This window comes from Clytia hemisphaerica, unplaced genomic scaffold, assembly GCF_902728285.1.
Source record: "Clytia hemisphaerica strain Z4C2 unplaced genomic scaffold, Clytia hemisphaerica genome assembly, whole genome shotgun sequence".
Taxonomy (NCBI): domain Eukaryota; kingdom Metazoa; phylum Cnidaria; class Hydrozoa; order Leptothecata; family Clytiidae; genus Clytia; species Clytia hemisphaerica.
Window position 1 is genome coordinate 673212 of NW_027103721.1, and position 18540 is coordinate 691751.

General features: G+C 34.3%; 1 protein-coding gene across 2 annotated transcripts; it reads left to right on the top strand.

Annotated features, from left to right (window-relative positions):
- Positions 1 to 1151: 1151 nt before the first annotated feature.
- LOC136804331 (sestrin-1-like) lies at positions 1152 to 12711 on the top strand. 2 transcript variants are annotated; one of them, XM_067061038.1, is made up of 11 exons: positions 1152 to 1439; positions 2986 to 3051; positions 7240 to 7440; positions 7928 to 8110; positions 8586 to 8724; positions 9337 to 9576; positions 10640 to 10767; positions 11239 to 11348; positions 11542 to 11650; positions 11881 to 12000; positions 12325 to 12711. In XM_067061038.1, exons 1-11 carry the CDS (start codon positions 1185 to 1187, stop codon positions 12418 to 12420), a joined length of 1647 nt encoding a protein of 548 aa, XP_066917139.1. In that variant the 5' UTR covers positions 1152 to 1184; the 3' UTR covers positions 12421 to 12711. The 2 variants fall into 2 exon arrangements, with proteins under 2 accessions (XP_066917139.1, XP_066917140.1); XM_067061039.1 differs by having other exon boundaries at positions 10643 to 10767.
- Positions 12712 to 18540: the final 5829 nt, after the last annotated feature.

The window sequence follows — 18540 nt, forward strand, 5'->3', positions numbered from 1 at the left end:
AGAAATTTTCGCGAGAAGAAATTTTCGCGGAAGAAATTTTCGCGGAATTTAATTTCGCGAATTTGGGCGTAATTCGCGAAATTAAATTCCGCGAAGCACACCAAAATTGTTAAATCGCGAAATTAAATTCCGCGAAATTCGATTTTTATCTTCTTCTTTTATTTTGTTGTTTTTGACCAGGTATTACCTAAAAAGATGGACACAATTGATTTTTAAGCATTATAACGTGTATTTTTTATGAAGTATAAACAAATATAAACAACTCCGTTATGCTTAAAAGTTAATCTAAGTTGATAAATTCTTCTCAATCGCGAAATTAAATTCCGTGAAACTTTTAAAATCGACTCATTCGCGAAATTAAATTCCGCGAAATTTGCTATTTTGAAACTCTGATTCGCGAAATTAAATTCCGCGAAAATTTCTTCCCTCGCAGGGGGGGGGGGTTAAAAGGTCTCAGGGCAACTGGTACCTACAAATAGTCTTTGGCCAGGGGCCACCTACTGAGCTAGGGGGGACCTAATTGCACCCCAACTTACAAAACCTTGAAACCTCTCGCAAACCTTTTTCCATAAAAAACTTTAGTGATAAACTTTATTTTCTTTTGTTTGCCTTTAAGTAGCTATTTTTAAAACTGTTGTATTTAATTACACTTGACAAAAAAGAAAGTTTTTCTAAAAGTATATATACGATTTCAATTTTTAGCTTTTTTCGATTTTTGAACTTTTAGGGGCCACCTAGAATATTTTTCCAATAGGGGCCACCTAAATCCTAGGGGGCACCTAAATTCTTAGGGGGGACCTAGGACCTGCTTATAAGCCATGAAGCAACAAACTTTTATCAAAATTTTTCCAAAAGTTTCCAAAGCTTAGCGAGTCTATTTGAGTGGAGAAGAGAACGTTTGAGTGTCTTTTTTTCTAACAAAAGATTTGATACCCTGTTTTTTCGCTCTTTTTTTGCTCTTTTTGAAAAAAATTTTTTACTCTTTTTGTCATAACTTTTGGTCTAATGAAGCAATTTTAAAGTTTGATATACCAAAATTTAAGTTAAACCCTCCTCTTAAAACGATCTCGAAAAAATCAAGCTAATATATTTTTTTACTTTTTCGCAATTTTGAATCAAACAGGGGGAAGTTTTTTCAGAGACACCCGATATAGAATTTAAATTTAAGTTTAATTTCATCTTAGATGCAAGAAAATTCACAATTACACCTATTTTTTGCAACTTTACAAACAAAAGATGCATCTCAGAGGCGCAACTATTTGGATGAAATTGAAAAGGAATTTGACGATGCTGATCCTGTGAATGACAACAACAATCTACAAAATGGGAATCATGCAAACTCTAAGAGTAGTTTTTATCCAGTTTTACTAAGGTTGGCACATGAATGCCCGTTCAAAGACGTGCGTCAGTCATGTGAAAAGATACTCAAATACCTAGAGGTAAGATCCATTACATCACAGAACCTGCCCTGCACTGAAAAAAGTCAGCCAAAAATTGTCCCTGAGAATCAAAATTCCCTGAGAATGAAAAGGTACACTTAACTTTCATCCCACTGGGTTTCGGAGCTGTAAACTTAGAATTTTAAGTTCTGATTCATTTTAAAAAATGTGCTTTTCCATGTCCATTGGCATTTAACTCTACCGTTTTCCCCACTAAATAAGAAGTTCTTTACAAGGTTATCATAATTAAACAATTCATAAATTTTCAAATCATATATTTTGTAAATCTAATCTACCTCCTTCAAAAGGAATATTCCTTTTGAAAAAGGCTATTAAAAGTATTGAATTAAAATAATGCAACCAATATTTTGTATAATTGCATGGTACCAGCTGGGTGTAATTATTATATTATTAATAATGTTAGTAACTTTTCTTAACACAGATTTTTTCATGAGAGCAAAACACAAAATTTCCGAAAGCTATGCTCTTCTCATTTTGAGATGTTGAAGCCTAAAATGTTTTTGAAAATGGTCTTATTTTCACCATTTTTGTTAGAAAATTACTGTGGTTGAATTCGTCTAATTGTTTTTCATAGTTTTGTGAACTATTAGTAAATTATAGTTCTAACAGGAGGTACAATTTATTCTGATTTGGTAGGTGTCTTAAAATAAGATTAAGAATAAAAGGATAAAAGCTTCTGAAAATAATCTTCTCTTTTTTTTAATAGTCGTTCTGAGATTGATTTCTTTTCGCCTGACATAAATTAAGATAATCGTTTTAATTTCTGTTAGACTCTTTTTGCAGAAATGCCACCCCATCTCTGTTTGGATTTCAAGAACAAACACAGTTTCTTTTATTTACATTCCTTGAATTTGTTTTTTATATCTTGTGTTCTATTTGTTTTGTTTATCCTAACACTCTCTTCAATTTATATTTTTTTACTAATTCCAAATGCATATTGCCTCATCTCACAATGAAGTATTGGGTTTCTTTTTGCAATCTTTTATATATAAACCACCTCTAAAATGTGGAACTTAACTTATTGATTTTACTTTCTTTATGCTTACACCACACTAAAACATATGTTGTTTAGTTTATGCTTTTGAGTTGCTTATAACATTGAACACTTTCAATCTCTCCACATCTCTTCAATTGAAAATTATTGATACAGATATGGGACGGATTGTAAGTTGAGAAATACAAACTTTCTGGTATTTATTAAACTTCTTGGTAATATCTTGGCCTAATACTCTTTGAGTTTTAAGCCTGAAAATGTTTTCAACATGTTTTCGCCATTTTTTGAGTACTTTTGTCCATTTTCTTAAGAAATCGCGTGTTTTAGAGTCCGCAAAGTGTTCTTGATATTTTGGCCATCGTGCCTTATTTTCATAGCTCTAAAACAAATTTTATTTTAAATAAAACTTTACTCTTAGACGAGGCATATGAATAAAAATATCTTCAGAAAACTAATCAGGCTAAGCGATTAATCATGCCTTTGGAAGAAAATCTGTAACATAATTTAATTTGATTTTTTTTTTATCATCAGAATCAGGGAGTAAGGATTCCAAGGAGAAGGTTGGTTGGTCCTTCAGCATTCATTCCTGAAAATGAGGTAAGAAATCATTGGAATACACGTTTTTTTATTAGAACATCCAAAAATTTTTGAAGCCTTTGGATGTTCTTAGCTTTTTCACTTTCAAGCCTAAAAATGTTCTTAACTAAAATGTTCTTATTTTCACCAATTTGTGACCATTTTTACCCATTTTTCTAAGAAATCGGGTGTTTTTGAGTCCACAAAGCCTTAAAATGTTCTTTAATTTGTTCTTAACATGTTTGCCATCAAAGCCTTATGTTCTTATATAGTTTGTTCTAATAAAAAAACGTGTAGGTGGGATATTAGGCTTATCCCGTCAACCATTCTTAGAAAAGGGCACGGTTGAAAAAAGAGGCAGAGTCAAATTAACGAGTTACGATCAGCAAAATATACCCTTTCTGCTCTATCTTTTTTACCATTTCCTATCTCTGAAAATGGGTAAAATAACCAAAACAGGTAGCCGATATCTAACGCTATCGAGCTGATCTACCGGGTGCGCCACAAAAAAGTTTCTCTCTTCGAAACTAATTTTCTCGAAATCTAAAAATTTTAAAAGAACCATTCCTATTTCGTTGGAAAGAAGAAAGATAAACTTAAATTTTGATGGGTCATTTATTAAATTCGATTAATTAGATCAAAAGTTATGCTCAATTGAATAAAAAAGTTACTTTCAGAAAGTGCTAGAAAACGTTAAAAATCGACCTATCAAATTTTTATTTTAAATTTGGCAATCGCAATAGCCTTTACATGATTAAGAGCATTTTTAAGTAACTATGCACGTAAATTTTGAAACTGAAGGGTCGAAAGGGTTTAAAATCTTCATCAAAATCAATTTAATTTACTTTTACCGAAATTTTCCTCAGTTTTTTGGTGCTAGACTGGATAAAGTCTATGTTAGACGGGATCTACCTCGAAACCCATATTTGATGTATTTTTGTGAATTTTACCAGATTTTTTGGCCTTTTTCGACGAATTTTCTTCTTTTCATTGAAATTCAATCTTCCTTTATATAACAAAAGGTCATTTAGACAGCTAATTTTCATTTTTAATGACCGAAACGAAAATACTGATGTATCATGTAATTATGCTTCTGTTTAATTTGATAGGTCGATTTTTAACGTTTTTGAGCACTTTCCGAAAGTAAATTTTTTATTCAATTGAGCATAACTTTTGATCTAATGAATCGAATTTGATAAATGACCCATCAAAATTTAAGTTTATCTTTCTTCTTTCCAATGAAAGAGGAATGGTTCTTTTAAAATTTTTAACTTTCGAGAACATTAGTTTCAAAGAGAGAAACTTTTTTGTGGCGCACCCGGTATATTTTTCAAATCAGCTGCTTTGTTTTATAAATGACTTTCTATTTTTAGAAATCGCAAGTGTTTTGTCTGTAAATTATGAGGTCAAGTAGACAAACCATGAACAATCTCATGTTACCTACACGCCCTTTTATTATAAGAAATCAAAAACACGAACCTGAAGTATCGGCCAAAACCTGAAAACGAATCTTTAAGAAAAATTTGACAGAACGTCTAAGAAGTTACTAATTTCAATAGCCCTTGAATGAAGAGATTAAAAGGGAATGAAGGAAAATCCTAGAAACATTTTTCAAAGCCTTTATAAATTTTTCTTTTAGAATGAGCCAAACCTTACTAGTTCTTATAGTAAAGCTTATCAAATCTTATTAAAAGCTTCAAGATTATTTAAAACGTTTGACTTTTTATAAAATCAAACGGGTAATCAATCACTGAATTTAATTACTTATTTTTCATATCATCATCTATGATCTATAATAGTCTTTCTTTTTGGAAAAAGGATTTTCCAATGTATATCACATTTCTTTCAATACTGTGCACTGTGTGAGATTCTCAGACGACTTGCTGTAAAAAATATGATACTTTTTTTCAAAAAGCAGTATCAGATTTTTGGATATTATTAAATTCCAGCTGAAACTTACATGAATACATATACCGCAAAAAAAGTTTATCTGGAATTTTACTAGTTGACATTTTTATTACCATATAGTGAACTTGATATTCGTGGCTCAGATTGTCTTACAAACAATAACATTTTTAACCAGTTGAAGTTATAAAAAGAATCTTTTAAATCCCAGAAGGAATTATAGAGATATCATCGTGAGGAATGAGGCGTTTTATGCACCATGAACTTGAACTGCAGCCTCGGGACTACAGTTGAAGCTCTTATTCGATTTTCAAGGGGATCTGATTTTCATCGAATAAGGGACCGTATCGAATTGTAGAGCGTCGTTTATAACAGTTTCTTGTTGACAGGGACTTGCAATATTATCGAATAAGGTTGTGCATCGAATAGTAGAACATCGAATTAGAGAGCGTCAACTGTTTTTCAAAAAACTTCTTCTTATCTGCTTTCTTGTAGCGCTTGTTTTTGATTTTCTTTCGATCTAAATACGGTAGTTTCGAAATGTAACATTGTACCAATAAAAGGTGTGTGCAAAATCCCAGTAAAAAGGACGATTTATGTTATTTTGGCATAGACACTTAATTGTGTTTTTTTTAATATGGCTTTTGATTAGGATTTTTATGGTGATTAACGTAAAGCACATGCTCATTAAAAATCAGTGTCCGGGATATTTAAAAATTTACCTTTATTCTTCACAGTGAGGAGGGTCCTGTCTTAAAAAAAATAGGTCAATTTTGTTAAATTCAAAGGTTATTTAAACAATCCACCTATTCTCTCAGAGGAAAATTTTGGTAGTGGACCTTTTTCCTTGACGACAACGTAATGTCTTTCGAATTACTATTTTCGATGCGGCTGATGCGATAACTAATGTATTAGTTTGAATTACTGAAAGTTTTGTATGATTGAGGTTCGAGTACTAGTGTGATTATAACTTTCAGATAGCAGCTTTTGTTTTTGCAAAAACTTTTGGTGAAATTTTCCAAATTTGCCGTATTTGCCATAATAAGTTCTCATAAAAAATAAGTTCCCTTAATAATGTTAGTACTAGTAATCGTATAGTTTGGAGTGTAATTATCGATTAATAGACCTCATAAATTATGTTACGAACATCACTTGAAATTATTGCAATTGTGATTATCTCTCAGCAGATTTTATTAAAAAAATAATTTAATGTCTCAAGACAGATATATTCACCATGGTAATTGTTTGAATACGAGGCAAGTGATGTACGTGACGTAATTTATGAAAAAGTCTATCACGAGTAACAACGAAGGACGGGTGTGAATTATGTTATTTTCTCCTTTGTGTACGAGTGATTCATCGTTAATTGCACTTCAAACCATACGATTCCAAGGTAATCGTCAGTAAATAATAGTTTTCTATTTAAAAAGGCAAATTCTCGACTTTTTTGTTTATAACTATTCGATAAACCCTTTCATTCGTTCATCGAATACAGTGCGATTTTTAGAAGGAATCTACTGCAATGCGAAGTCTCTTTGTTTTTTTATAATGAAGACGTTGCATTATAGGCCACTTCATAGTCGTGATGAATTATGAGTAATCAGGACTGACCGCGCCTCTATAACGGCTTTCTTCTGTTGGCTAAACGCTAGACTAGAGTCTACTTTTGGCTGAACTTTGCTTTTTGATAATTTTTTATGACGCTGAGTCCAGTGAAGTAGACTAGGAGCGTTTGGCGAGGTCGCCATTTTGAAAAAAAAAATTTAAAAATCCAAATAACAATAAAACTACTTGGAGTTGAAAGATATAATCAAAAAGGAGAAACAAACACGATTAAAACAGATTTGCAATCCCTTCTTCTCAAATAAAAATATTGCTTCATGTTGTTTTACCTTCCAAAAACAACTACAATCTGGCGGATTCTAATCTAAGCAAAAGCATAGTACCATATACTACCGGGTCACTTAATCGCGCCATCCAGTCTATAAAAAAAGCTTTAAGCGAACCCCGGGTTAGCTAAACGCAAATATCTTCGAAGTTTTTCAAAATTTTGGAACAATACTAAGTCATTAGTGCGCAGTGGTTCCTGATTACCCATTATGCTTTGCGACTGTGAAATGGCCTATTGCTACACAAGGCGTGGGAGATAAAGGGATAGGGGAGGCAAAAGTGTCTTCCCGCCGTGATAGGGGAGGCAAAAGTGTCTTCCCGCCGTAGAGTACAAAAAGAGGTAATAGTGCACTTAACGATCAATCAGATTCGAGTAATTTTGCACGACTGATATCATATTATTTATCTCACCAGTGTGTAGCAGTAGATACAGACGATGTGGAAAAGCAATCTTTGTTCGCTGACGCATTCATCATGAACGGGCGATTGTCACATATTCATCAGATCTTAGGCTATCACGTCAAATATCTGTCGCAATTCCTCTCATTCGAAAGTAAACTGTTACATCAGAATGGACCTTTACAACAGAGTTGGATTTACTACATTGGAATCATAGTATGTGGTTTATTTCTTTGTTGTATTTTTTATCCCCCCTCCCCATCAAGACAGTGTTATTGTTTTTGATTTCCCTCTATGTCCTGCTAGTGATTGCATGACCTAAATGTTGCGCCCCTAGCGCTGATGAACTATAAAAATCAACATTAATTATTATGACTTTACTATAGATTTATTTAAAATTGATTTTTCCCATAATCTTTATAACACAAAAATGATCCATTTTTAAGGATAACGTTATGAATCGGGCTGATATAGAAATATTTGATCGGAATCGGGGATTATTATTGGATGACTTGGGGTAACCTCTCTATATTTTTAAACCTTCTGCCCTGGACTTCACTAAATTTCCCAGTGGGGCTGAAATTATAGGGTACTTTCCCACCGGGGACGAAATTTTTGCCAAATTTTCCAATGGGGCTGGTGGGGTCCTAGCGGGTTTGTGATACAGGGGTGTCCTTTTAAAGCTAAAATAATTTTCTTACAGGGTGCTGCACGACATCAATGTTCTTTACTGGTGGAAGAATGCGAGAGAAAATTCATGCTTTGTGATGGTGATCCTGATTGGTTAGATTCGATAGAAAACATTCCCAACAAGTTAAAGAAATTGTTCACACTCAACAAACTATTGGCTCATCAACCATGGCTTATCAATGTCGACGTATTAAAGGTTGGATTTATATGAGTATACTTTTCTCTTTTAGATTTTCATACTTCAAACTATTTCGTTACTAATATTGAGGTTATTGTTGGATAATGGCTTAGTGATTTAAACAACTAAACCAAATAGTAGGGGGAAATTTGTTCGTTTTTTTTTAGGTCGCTCGATTTTTTTAGTCAAAGCACTTGTTATACATTTTTGGAAAGCTAAGGGATAGGGAAATCAAAATAACTGGGGTGCCAATTTTTTTTCGGCCACTTTGGTGTGATTTTCGGACAAATACGACAATCTCAGGCTTTGACTAAAAAAATCGAGCGATTTTACAAATTCCCCCCTACTAAAAGATTTTATTTCTGGATCCCAAGCAATGTAAATGATTTTCATTGTACAAAAAGTTTTCAAAGATGTTGCTAATTTTTCGAAACTGGGATCAGTTCTAAAGAGTGAAGTATAAAACTACTTGAAAAATTCTTTGATTATACAGGATTTTTTTACTGGACCTGCGGAGGAGACGTGGTCAATGTCTGAACTACTTCATGCAATCTTGGTGTTACTACACTTCCAAACTTTATCTGGATTCATCTTCGGGTGTGGCATCAATCCGGAAATCGATTCGCGTAAAGGTAAGGGAATGGAAAATTCTCCTATTTTTAATCAACTTACTTCTATCGGTAGAGTATTTGAATTGAGATCACTAAAAAGAACTGTAAGTAAATGAGACTAAAATTTTACCAAAGCCGATACCTCAGGTTTGAAAATTACTGGTTAAAATGTTGATATTGTCTGGCAAGAAAATCCTGTAATTTATTGTGTGTAGGTAGTCACGTCACGGACGAGATATCTAAGTTGTGAACTGTCTTCAAAGCGAAGGCAGTGATGCAAGATTTTCGAAAACTAACAAATTTGAAAGATATTATTTGTAGTCGCTATCTTTTTTAGAAGCAACTCCAATTTTCGGTTGCTTAGCATTCTAGCTCAATTTCTGAAAAAATTTGCTTTGACCACCCCTGATATTATACTATGGTTTTTCATGGTTAGATTATCCAAAAAGCTTTTATTTTACGAGATATTGAAAAAAATTGGCTAATTTCAGGGCTCAAGGTCTAGCAACTTTGTTGCTTATAAAAAAATGTGTAAGCTTAAGTGGTCTGTCGGTCAGATCATTCTGACAAGACTTTTAACCTATCATGTCAACTTAAATACTGTAATTGACTATTTTCGACCTTATTTTGCAGGTCACACTAAACGTTCTCCATCCTCAGGGGAGTACACGTCGGGCGGTAGTGAACCCATCACGCCCACAAAAATCGGGCGTGTGAAGGCGGGCAGTTTTGTGGACGATTCATCTACACAACAATTGTTCGAAAAAATGTTGAAGGTACAAGAAGAATATGAATTGTCTTCACAAGATGGCGAGGATGACGGCACCGATGATGAAAAGTTGAGACAGTTCAAAGAAGTCGCCGAAACAAACCGTTTGTGTTTTATATGAACATTTCAAATGAGATGGAGTTTTTATAAGATACTTTAATGATTGGTCATTTGAAGTAATAAAAATGGCGCCTTCTTTAGAAAAAGTAACAAATTTGTTTTATTACTGGTTAACGACCAACCAAATCAAATAAGAGCTTCTAAAAACTCCATCTCGTCCTGACCATTTATCAAGTTGAGTCTCCATAACTCAAACGAGTTAAGGGTATTTTGAGTTATGGAGATTGGGACGAGAAAACTTATGACTATATTGTAATTTACTTTCTTTCAATGAAATGCCATAAACAATCGCTAAATAAACTGCTAGTAGCGATTCAATTTTAAATCCCATGTTTTCAGAACAGCTGTAGGACCTTTTAGAACAGGGAAGAGCTGTTTTTTCTCTCCAGAGAGAAGAACTTAATTAGCGATATATCGAATTGCTATATATGAATTGCATAGAAAAAAAGAAAATACAAATGACGAGAGAGTTAACAAAATGCACTGGGTTTCAGATACTGGAGTCGTGTAATATAATCCGTGTAATACAGTAATATGGGTGTTACATGATAATACGATAATTGTTATTGGATAATATCAGTTCTTACAAACTATAATTTGTCCTTTCCATTACTTTTTGCTTATTTTCTACAATGTTAGAATCTACTCGTATAGCATGCCAGCCCTTTCACGTCTCAGTTTTTAACGAGCAAGACGCGAGGTCTAACATACCGATAGTCTTTCCTTTTTACAAATAACTCAAAAACTATTGCGTCGCTTTCGCTTAATTTTGTATAAGATCTTTCCGCTATGATATATACAATGCTAAAGAACAATATATCGACAAGTTAACTTTAGCCGTGACCGAAATTTCATTTAGTTTCCGAATTTCAAAGATTCAAAGCGGCTAGAGCGCTAGAAATGCTGCAAATCGCGATTTTCCGAACCACCAGCCCTACTGGTGGCTCGCGATTAAAGGCCCACTTAAACACCCACAGTACAGCTTACAGCGAGACGGGAAAGGGCTAGAGTAATGGCATTTTTGAAAATGTGTTTCACTTCCTTTAGAAGAACACGAAATGGAGGAATTTGATACTCCTCAGAATCGCTTCAACCAATACCTCGATGACAAGCAATTCCATTACAAAGAATATGCCAAGAGGGAGAAAAAGGATACTGAAGTGTTCAGAGCACATGTAAGTTGGATGATTGACTCAAATTTGTTCTGATTGATGGTGATTTCTTACTGAACTTTATGCGCCGATAAAATTCAACGTTTTTTCTCAGAGGCCTGCACACTGCTAGATAAACATATAAATTTAATAAAAAATAAACATCAAATTTAAATTTATGTCTTTAATCTGGCCCTTTATCGTTAATTTGAAATTTGTCTAACTCTATCTAATCTTATATCAAAAGTCTCATTTAAAGTACAAGTCTCTATTGGTCTAGTCTCTACTTCTGATACAGTTAAGCCTCTATAGCTCGAACACTCACGGGGAACACAAATTTGTTTCGATTTAAGTAGGAAGGCTTGCATGGCACTTCTAACTTAAGGGAGGAAAAAACTTGTTCGAGTCAAGGAGACATTCGTGCTATGAGATTTCAAAGTTAAAGAGACTTTACTGTACAAATTATCGCTGTTGATATTTCTTTGTCGTCTACAGGATTACAACTGGCAAGAACACTGTTTCGCTTTTGTAAATAGACTCTACCCAAATATTGGACCCTATCTGGATGGAAAGTTCAACTGTTCATTTGACTTGACCTACAACAGGTTTATTTTAAATTTCATCAATTCCAATTTTCAATAAATCTGAAATTGGATTTCTTGTTTGTGAATTTTGGCAAGATTACATTTTTATGCAAAAGTTTGAGCCGTTGTAAGCCCTCTTTTTGGAAATTTAAGGTTACCTACACTCGTGCAAAGAGTTTTGAATGTTTCATTTACATTCTTTCTCTTTGTTTAGTATGGGAGGAAACTACACTGATGTTGACACTTCCAAATTTCGATTGGCTACATGGAATTACATTCACCTTATCTATGGAATTTTTCACGATGACTATCTTTATGTCGAGGTAAATGGCGAAGGTTTTAACAAAACGAGGCAGACCTTTCAAATAATGTTGATCTACCAATTATACTTTGTCAAACTTTTCAAATAGATTCAATGTCTTTGAATTTGATGTTTGATTTCTCTATTAACCTTTGTCGTTCGTTTACGTTGAGGGGGGACATCCTAGGAAGATTCGATTTTCAGTGAAACCCCCCATACTTTTATTGTACGTTACTTTGCTTTTGTTTTCAGGTCAACAAATTGTTAGAAAAGCCGTACAAGAGTTATATCAAGAAAGTGGCGTGTTTTCCTGAACGCATCACATTCCTTGATTACTGGGAGTTTTATTCAGACTTTCTACCATCTGAAAAGGTATCATATCATATGATTAGAAAATGCGGACTCAAATTCATTTCATTGTTCAAATGAAATATTAATTTTCTTAAAACAAAAGATTATTGTATTTTCACGATGTCCACAATAAGCTTATCAACTTGAACTGTGGTGAATAATCCATTCGATATTTATAGCCCATCCTTCTATTTTATTGTGAATACAAATGGTTCGAATTTCTTTTGTGGGTTAGCACTCCTCTGTATACAAATGTCTCAAACCTGAGAACATTGATTTGGCTTCAAGTAGCCTCCCTTGCTCCTTTGTTATATGAGTTTTCAAATTTTTCATTATTTCTTGTAGGTTCACATCAACTTGTTAGTGTTAGAGTCAAGATTTCAAGCAGCGTTACTGTACGTGTCCAGAGCTTTGATGAAACACATGGATAACAAGAACTGACCTTTGGTGAATGTAGTAAAAATGACGAGGTGGTGAAAAAGAGGTAGTGTAGTTGTTAACTAGTTGTTGGGGATGGATGAGGCGGATCGAGATGCTCTGTCTTTCAAAAGAAGCTGGTTTAGTTGCATTGCAATCTCCATTCTGGTTTTGGTATGTGATCCAGGGTTTTTAAGATCACCTTAACCAATTGATAAAAGGAATGGATTTTTATGTTGACTTGGATGGGAACCGAATCAAATCGGATACCGTATTTCCTCAAATAAGCGCTACGGGGCTCATTTAATTTTAGGTGCGACGGAGATGCTTATTTCGAAAATGCGAGTTTCCAAGTTTCTGAAGTATTCACTTTTTTTACAAATTTGATTGATTCGTCGGTTGATAAAATAAACTTTGGGCTCTATCCGGGGAGTTAGAAACCGAACTTTTAAGAAAGAATATTAACAGGATTGTGATGTTTTCTCTTTTCTTACTTAAAAAAATGAATAAAGAAAACAATCTTTAAACTTCAAACTCTAATAAGAGCTGCATTTGAATGCTTATTAGACGGAGGGTGGCACTTTATGTAGGAAATACGGTATTCGATATACAATCCGCTAAATTAATGTGGTAATGTGAAAGGTAAGGCTAGCTAAGACATGAATAAAATGTTTTTTTTATGTCATGCATAAACGAGATTTTATGTATTTAATGATAATGAAATCTTTGAATGTAGGATGACACCCCGATCCTTTTTGTTTTCTTTACCAGTAGACAAAAAAATATAAATTGTGTTGTGTTTTTTATGGCTTTAGAATTGTATGAAAAAAAACTTGTATAGTTATTCTATGATTTTTATATAATATTTGTGATTTTTATGTTTCTTTGTTGTATCGTCATAGACGAACTCTAAAATTAGAAACTTTTCAAGATAATTCGAAAGGTTTGACTTAATGTAATGACACTAGAGTCAATTTAACATCCGATTCTTGTTTTGATTAATAGTTATACGGTCTTCATAGAAAAGGGTCGTGAGAAATGCATGCGAAATTTGTCGGTCCCGTATCAGCTGACGAGAGCATGGCTTAAAACTTCGAAAATTGGGATCAACCCTCTGTGACGTAACACATCATCGTACCCCTCTTTTTTATGCTTTTGATATCACGTGATCGTGTGTATTTGGATTTATTAGTAAGAATGAGCTCTTCCAGAAAATTTTTGGATATATTGGATATTTTGTCCGGGGGTTAGTGAAAAATTTGTAGAATTTGCCTTGTTTGGGGGGCAAATTTGCTCTGCTCAACTGATGCCTTCTGGGGTAATATCTGTTGTCAGGGGGTCATAATTCACTATGTGGGTAAATTTCCAAAAAACGTCATATCCTACACCCCCCTCCCCGATATTCATTTTTTTTCTGGAAAAGCCCAATGTCCATTATTTCCTCTCTGCACCAATCATCTTACGTGATATGCTTCAATAGATTTATTATTTTAACCCAACAACAAAAAATATAATTAAAATGATTTAATTGCAATTTCTGATACTATGTATTATTTTTTACAATCTTTTTTTATAAAAGGGTTACTTTTAAACAAAGAAATATTTCCTTTTAGTGATTTTTATCTCAATTTTCTCTTGGGACCTAACTTTAACATAGTAATCATTCATTTGTTTATTGTTTTTGTTATTGTTGTTGTTTGTTTTTTTTATTGTGGCTTTCTTTTTAACTTTTTGAGAAACAACCGAACTCTCTAAAAGTACAGGTACTAGAATGACGTTTTAATCTACATTTGGAATTTTAAATTCTTTTATTTAAGGGGGTTGTGAAATGCTTTTCGAGGCACCTGTTTTCAGTTATTTTGTTCTTATTTTTCGCCATTCCTTGTTTGTTTGTTAGTTTTGTTTTGTTTTTTTTCCTCTAAAACAGAAATTTTTCATTTTTATTTTATTTACGTAGATTATAAAGAGCAGCCAGTCCAGAATTTTGTGTCGAGTTTTATTAAACAAAAATTCTGAATTTTTCTATAAACTTCTTATAAGCATACCTTGGCTAATTTTTTGGTTTTCGGCCTCAAAACTTTTTTGCCAAAAAAAACAACTGAGGAACACCTTTAATTCCTTGTTTGATTTAAGCTATCCTGAATGTTTTTGCTTGTTAATTTTTTTAACCTTAACCTTTTGACTTGAGATGGAAATAACAATAGTGTATATTTTGAAAATTACTGCGAATATTGTTGCTAAGTTTTGTTAATTAATGTTGATTTAGCTTATTCCTGCCATAGTTTTTTTTCAGAAATATTTTTTCCTCTAATTTTCACAAATAATGTCTGCTAATTTTATGCTTAGTTAAAAAAAATTCAATTTTTCTTTGAAGGTTCACTTTGTTTTTATGTAAAACCTTTTCTTGATTTTTATGATTGCCTCTTTTTCGCTTTTCTGTGCTCAAATACAAGACAGGCTTTTGTTATTTGAGCTTCCTTCAAAAAAAAGTTTTTGCTTCTACTACAGTACTTTATTTTAGGTGTCTTCCACCGATATTTTATCCTTACTTTAGACAGTTAGCTTTCATGCCAACAACATTATCAGTTTTTAATAGTATTTTTAGGGAAAATTTAACTATTATAATGTAAGCTTTTATGATCTTAGTTTATCGTAACGCTTTTATTTTTTATTTCAATTTGTCTAATGTTTCGTTCTTTCCTTCGCATTATTAACTTTTTTGTCGAAGGTTTACTGCCCCTTTTTTTGAGTCTCAAAAGTTAGTTCTTGTGGTAGATTCTGCTTTTTGTTATTAATTGCTACTAAAAGGCTAAAAGTCTTGCCCTCGACTACAGGCCATCGAGACTTTCTCATCTGTTTTTCCTATGACTTTTTGCCAGTAGATTTGTTTGTTTTTTTTCTTTTTATAGAATAGATTTTAGAATATTTGGCATTATTAACACAAACCAAACGATTTAAAAAGAGAAAAATTTAATTAAGTATGTGAAATATTTATGTGTTGATTTCTGTTTGTCCTGAATTCCCGGTGGGGGGGGTACTAGGGTTGCGAGCTAACGGGGGGTGCCGCCCGACTTTCGAACTTTGGACCCTTACCGGGACTATAAAGAAGAAAACAAAGGGAAATATTGGGAATTTAACGACCCTGAGCGGGACAAATTTGACCAAATTTCGATCTTTCAGGGGGTAAAAAGTTGAAATTTTCCTATTTTTCTTAATTTTATTTCCTTTTTTAGAAAATGAAAAGCTCTGGGACTGAAAGGGTGAAAGGGGGACAAGATAAAAATCCGTCCAGATTTCCCTTCATTGGACGGCGTTGAGAAAAACTAATTTTTGAATTCATAAAATATGACTTTTGGATTCGCGTGCTTTCTATTGACTATTGTTGCTTTTTGTGTTCATTAGAGCAAGTGGGAAAAAGTGCACTGTAAGGGTGTAAAATTTGAGAAATTTCAAAAGATTTTGCCTGCTAAAGGGCAAAAAAATTCCAAAAGATGTACTGTAAGGATCGATTTTCAGCCAAATTTTTCCTGCACTGCAAGGGTCCTATTTTAGAGATCTGATTTTTGGCTGAACGTACGGTCGTTTTCAAAATCGAGCCCAAGCAGCTTAGTTAAATAGAGCTGCCCGGGGGGGGGGGTACTTAGGCAAAAATGGATCATGATGGGTATGTGCGGACGGTAAGGGTCGGTTTTCCACCTTTCAAAGTCTCTCTAAGGGTCGGAAAAATCAGAAAGTTTTAAATTAGTCTCTCTAAGGGTCGGAAAATTCAGGATTTTTAGGAATTTTTTTAATTTCCAGAGAAAAAATTGTAATAAAGTCTCTCTAAGGGTATGACTTTTTTCAAATGTCGAAAAAAAAAATTCAAAAAGTCTCTCTAAGGGTCGGTTTTCGGAGGTCCCGTGGTCCGCACATACCCCTAATTCGCCAACCCTAGTAGTACCCGACGAAAATTTTCTCCGACGAAGTTTTCCCCGATAAGGTATCTATATATTAATAGCCGTAGTCTGTATGTCATTTTGTTTGTTTGTGTGTCACTTTCGTTTTCGAACGCAATGTTTTGTTCTTTTAAAAGATGACTTTTGCTTCTTGCTCCACAAATGTGTTAAATCAGATTCGCGCCGTTTTATAAAGAATTTGAGTTGTTCGATAAGTTTGTTTTGATTGATAGATTATAATATCTGCCCAGACGTGCCCGAGCCCGCCTCTTATGTTTTTTTCTTTTTTTCTCTCTATTCTTTTGTTTTATGTTTTCGAATGTAATTAACGACCTTATTTGATTCGGAGTGTGATTATTTACGTGGGTCCCGTGCCCTCGTGGGTCCCGTGGGTCCCGTGCCCTCGTGGGTTCGTGCCCCCGTGGGTCCAAAAAAAAAAACCCGTGGGTCCAAAAAAAAAACCCGTGGGTCCGAAAAAAAAACCCGTGGGTCCAAAAAAAAAACCCGTGGGTCCGAAAAAAAAACCCGTGGGTCCTAAAAAAAAAACCCGTGGGTCCAAAAAAAAAACCCGTGGGTCCAAAAAAAAACCCGTGGGTCCGAAAAAAAAAACCGTGGGTCCAAAAAAAAAACCCGTGGGTCCAAAAAAGAAATCTCGTGGGTCCAAAAAAAAAACCCGAAAAAAAAATCCAACTTCGTGGATTTCATTGGTTGGTTTGGTTCCGGAAAAATCGTTCCTTTTGGAACGACGTCTTCTTCACCTTATAGCCTCTGATAGAAACATCCACTCGCTTTGAAACTGAACTTTCTTCAAAGAGAGGCCTTCCCAGCGATTTGCGTGATGGCGTGACCGGGGGGGTTTTTCAAGCGTGATGGCGCGATTCCGAATTTTTTTGGCTTGATTGCGTGATTGGAAGTTAGAACGTGATCACGATTTGACAAAATTTTGGAGCGTGATGCGTGATTAAACGAAATTTTGCTCTGTATGTATTGCCGATAATTGCGTGATGAACTTCGATTTGGTCATTTTTCGTGATGAGTGATTGAACTTGAAATTTAGCGTGATCGCCTGATTTGGGTCTGATTAGGGGTCTCTTCAAAGTTAATGAAGTTTACTTTCGATTAAAGCAAAAATGAAGCAAGTCTTTCCAACAGTGAGAAATCGCCCTGCAACAAACTTTCTCATTTGTCAATTGCTAGAATCCGGAAACTTTCTCTTTCTGGCGGTATTGAAAGAATTGATATTCGACTGTTTTGTCCTACCTTGAACTCGAGAAAAAGACTTTCCAACACTCAGTCTCCCGCAGACAATATCTAAAACCAACCCGCAGTTTAAAACACACAAGCAAACAATAGAATGTTTCGAGACATTTATTTTTCCGGAACCAAACCAACCAATGAAATCACGAAGTTGAATTTTATTTTTCGGGGTTTTTTTTTGGACCCACGGGATTTCTTTTTTGGACCCACGGGTTTTTTTTTTGGACCCACGGGTTTTTTTTTTCGGACCCACGGGTTTTTTTTTTTTGGACCCACGGGTTTTTTTTCGACCCACGGTTTTTTTTTTTGGACCCACGGGTTTTTTTTTTCGGACCCACGGGTTTTTTTTTTAGGACCCACGGGGGCACGAACCCACGAGGGCACGGGACCCACGGGACCCACGAGGGCACGGGACCCACGTAAATAATCACACTCTTTGATTTGAGACATTCGAATTCGTTTCAAAACAAAACAAAAGAAAATCTTTCAAACAAAATCCGTTTTAGAAAAGAACAAATTTAAAACATTTAAAACATAAGAATCACAAGACAAGTTTGTTGGAACAACTAAACACGAAAGCATCCACCGAAGGGGGACTTCAAAATATCTGTTCTGAAGGCATGTTCCAGCTAGATATGGCGGTCTGTTCTTAGTGAATTAAAGAAAAAAGTATGCTGGAAAAAAGTGGTCTGTTCTACTGAAGATTGGGACCAGCTGGAAAAAAGTGGTCTGTTCTACTGAAGATTGGGACCAGCTGGAAAAATATGGTCTGTTCTACTGAAGATTGGGACCAGCTGGAAAAATATGATCTGTTCTTATGAAAAAATAGTTTGATATTCAAAAAAGAAAGTGTCTAAGAATTTCCTTGTTCTGAAGGAATTTCAAAAAAGTCAAAAAGTCTTTGAGATATTTTCTTTTCCTTCTGAATGCTGCCTGGAGTGGCAGGTAAAAA

Bases quoted from the DNA above. Each gene is read 5' to 3' on its own strand.
- LOC136804331 (XM_067061038.1), top strand. From the start codon at position 1,185: ATGCAAGAAAATTCACAATTACACCTATTTTTTGCAACTTTACAAACA. The intron at 11,651-11,880 runs GTAAATGGCGAA...TTTTGTTTTCAG, and splicing joins ATGACTATCTTTATGTCGAG to GTCAACAAATTGTTAGAAAA. The intron at 12,001-12,324 runs GTATCATATCAT...TATTTCTTGTAG, and splicing joins ACTTTCTACCATCTGAAAAG to GTTCACATCAACTTGTTAGT.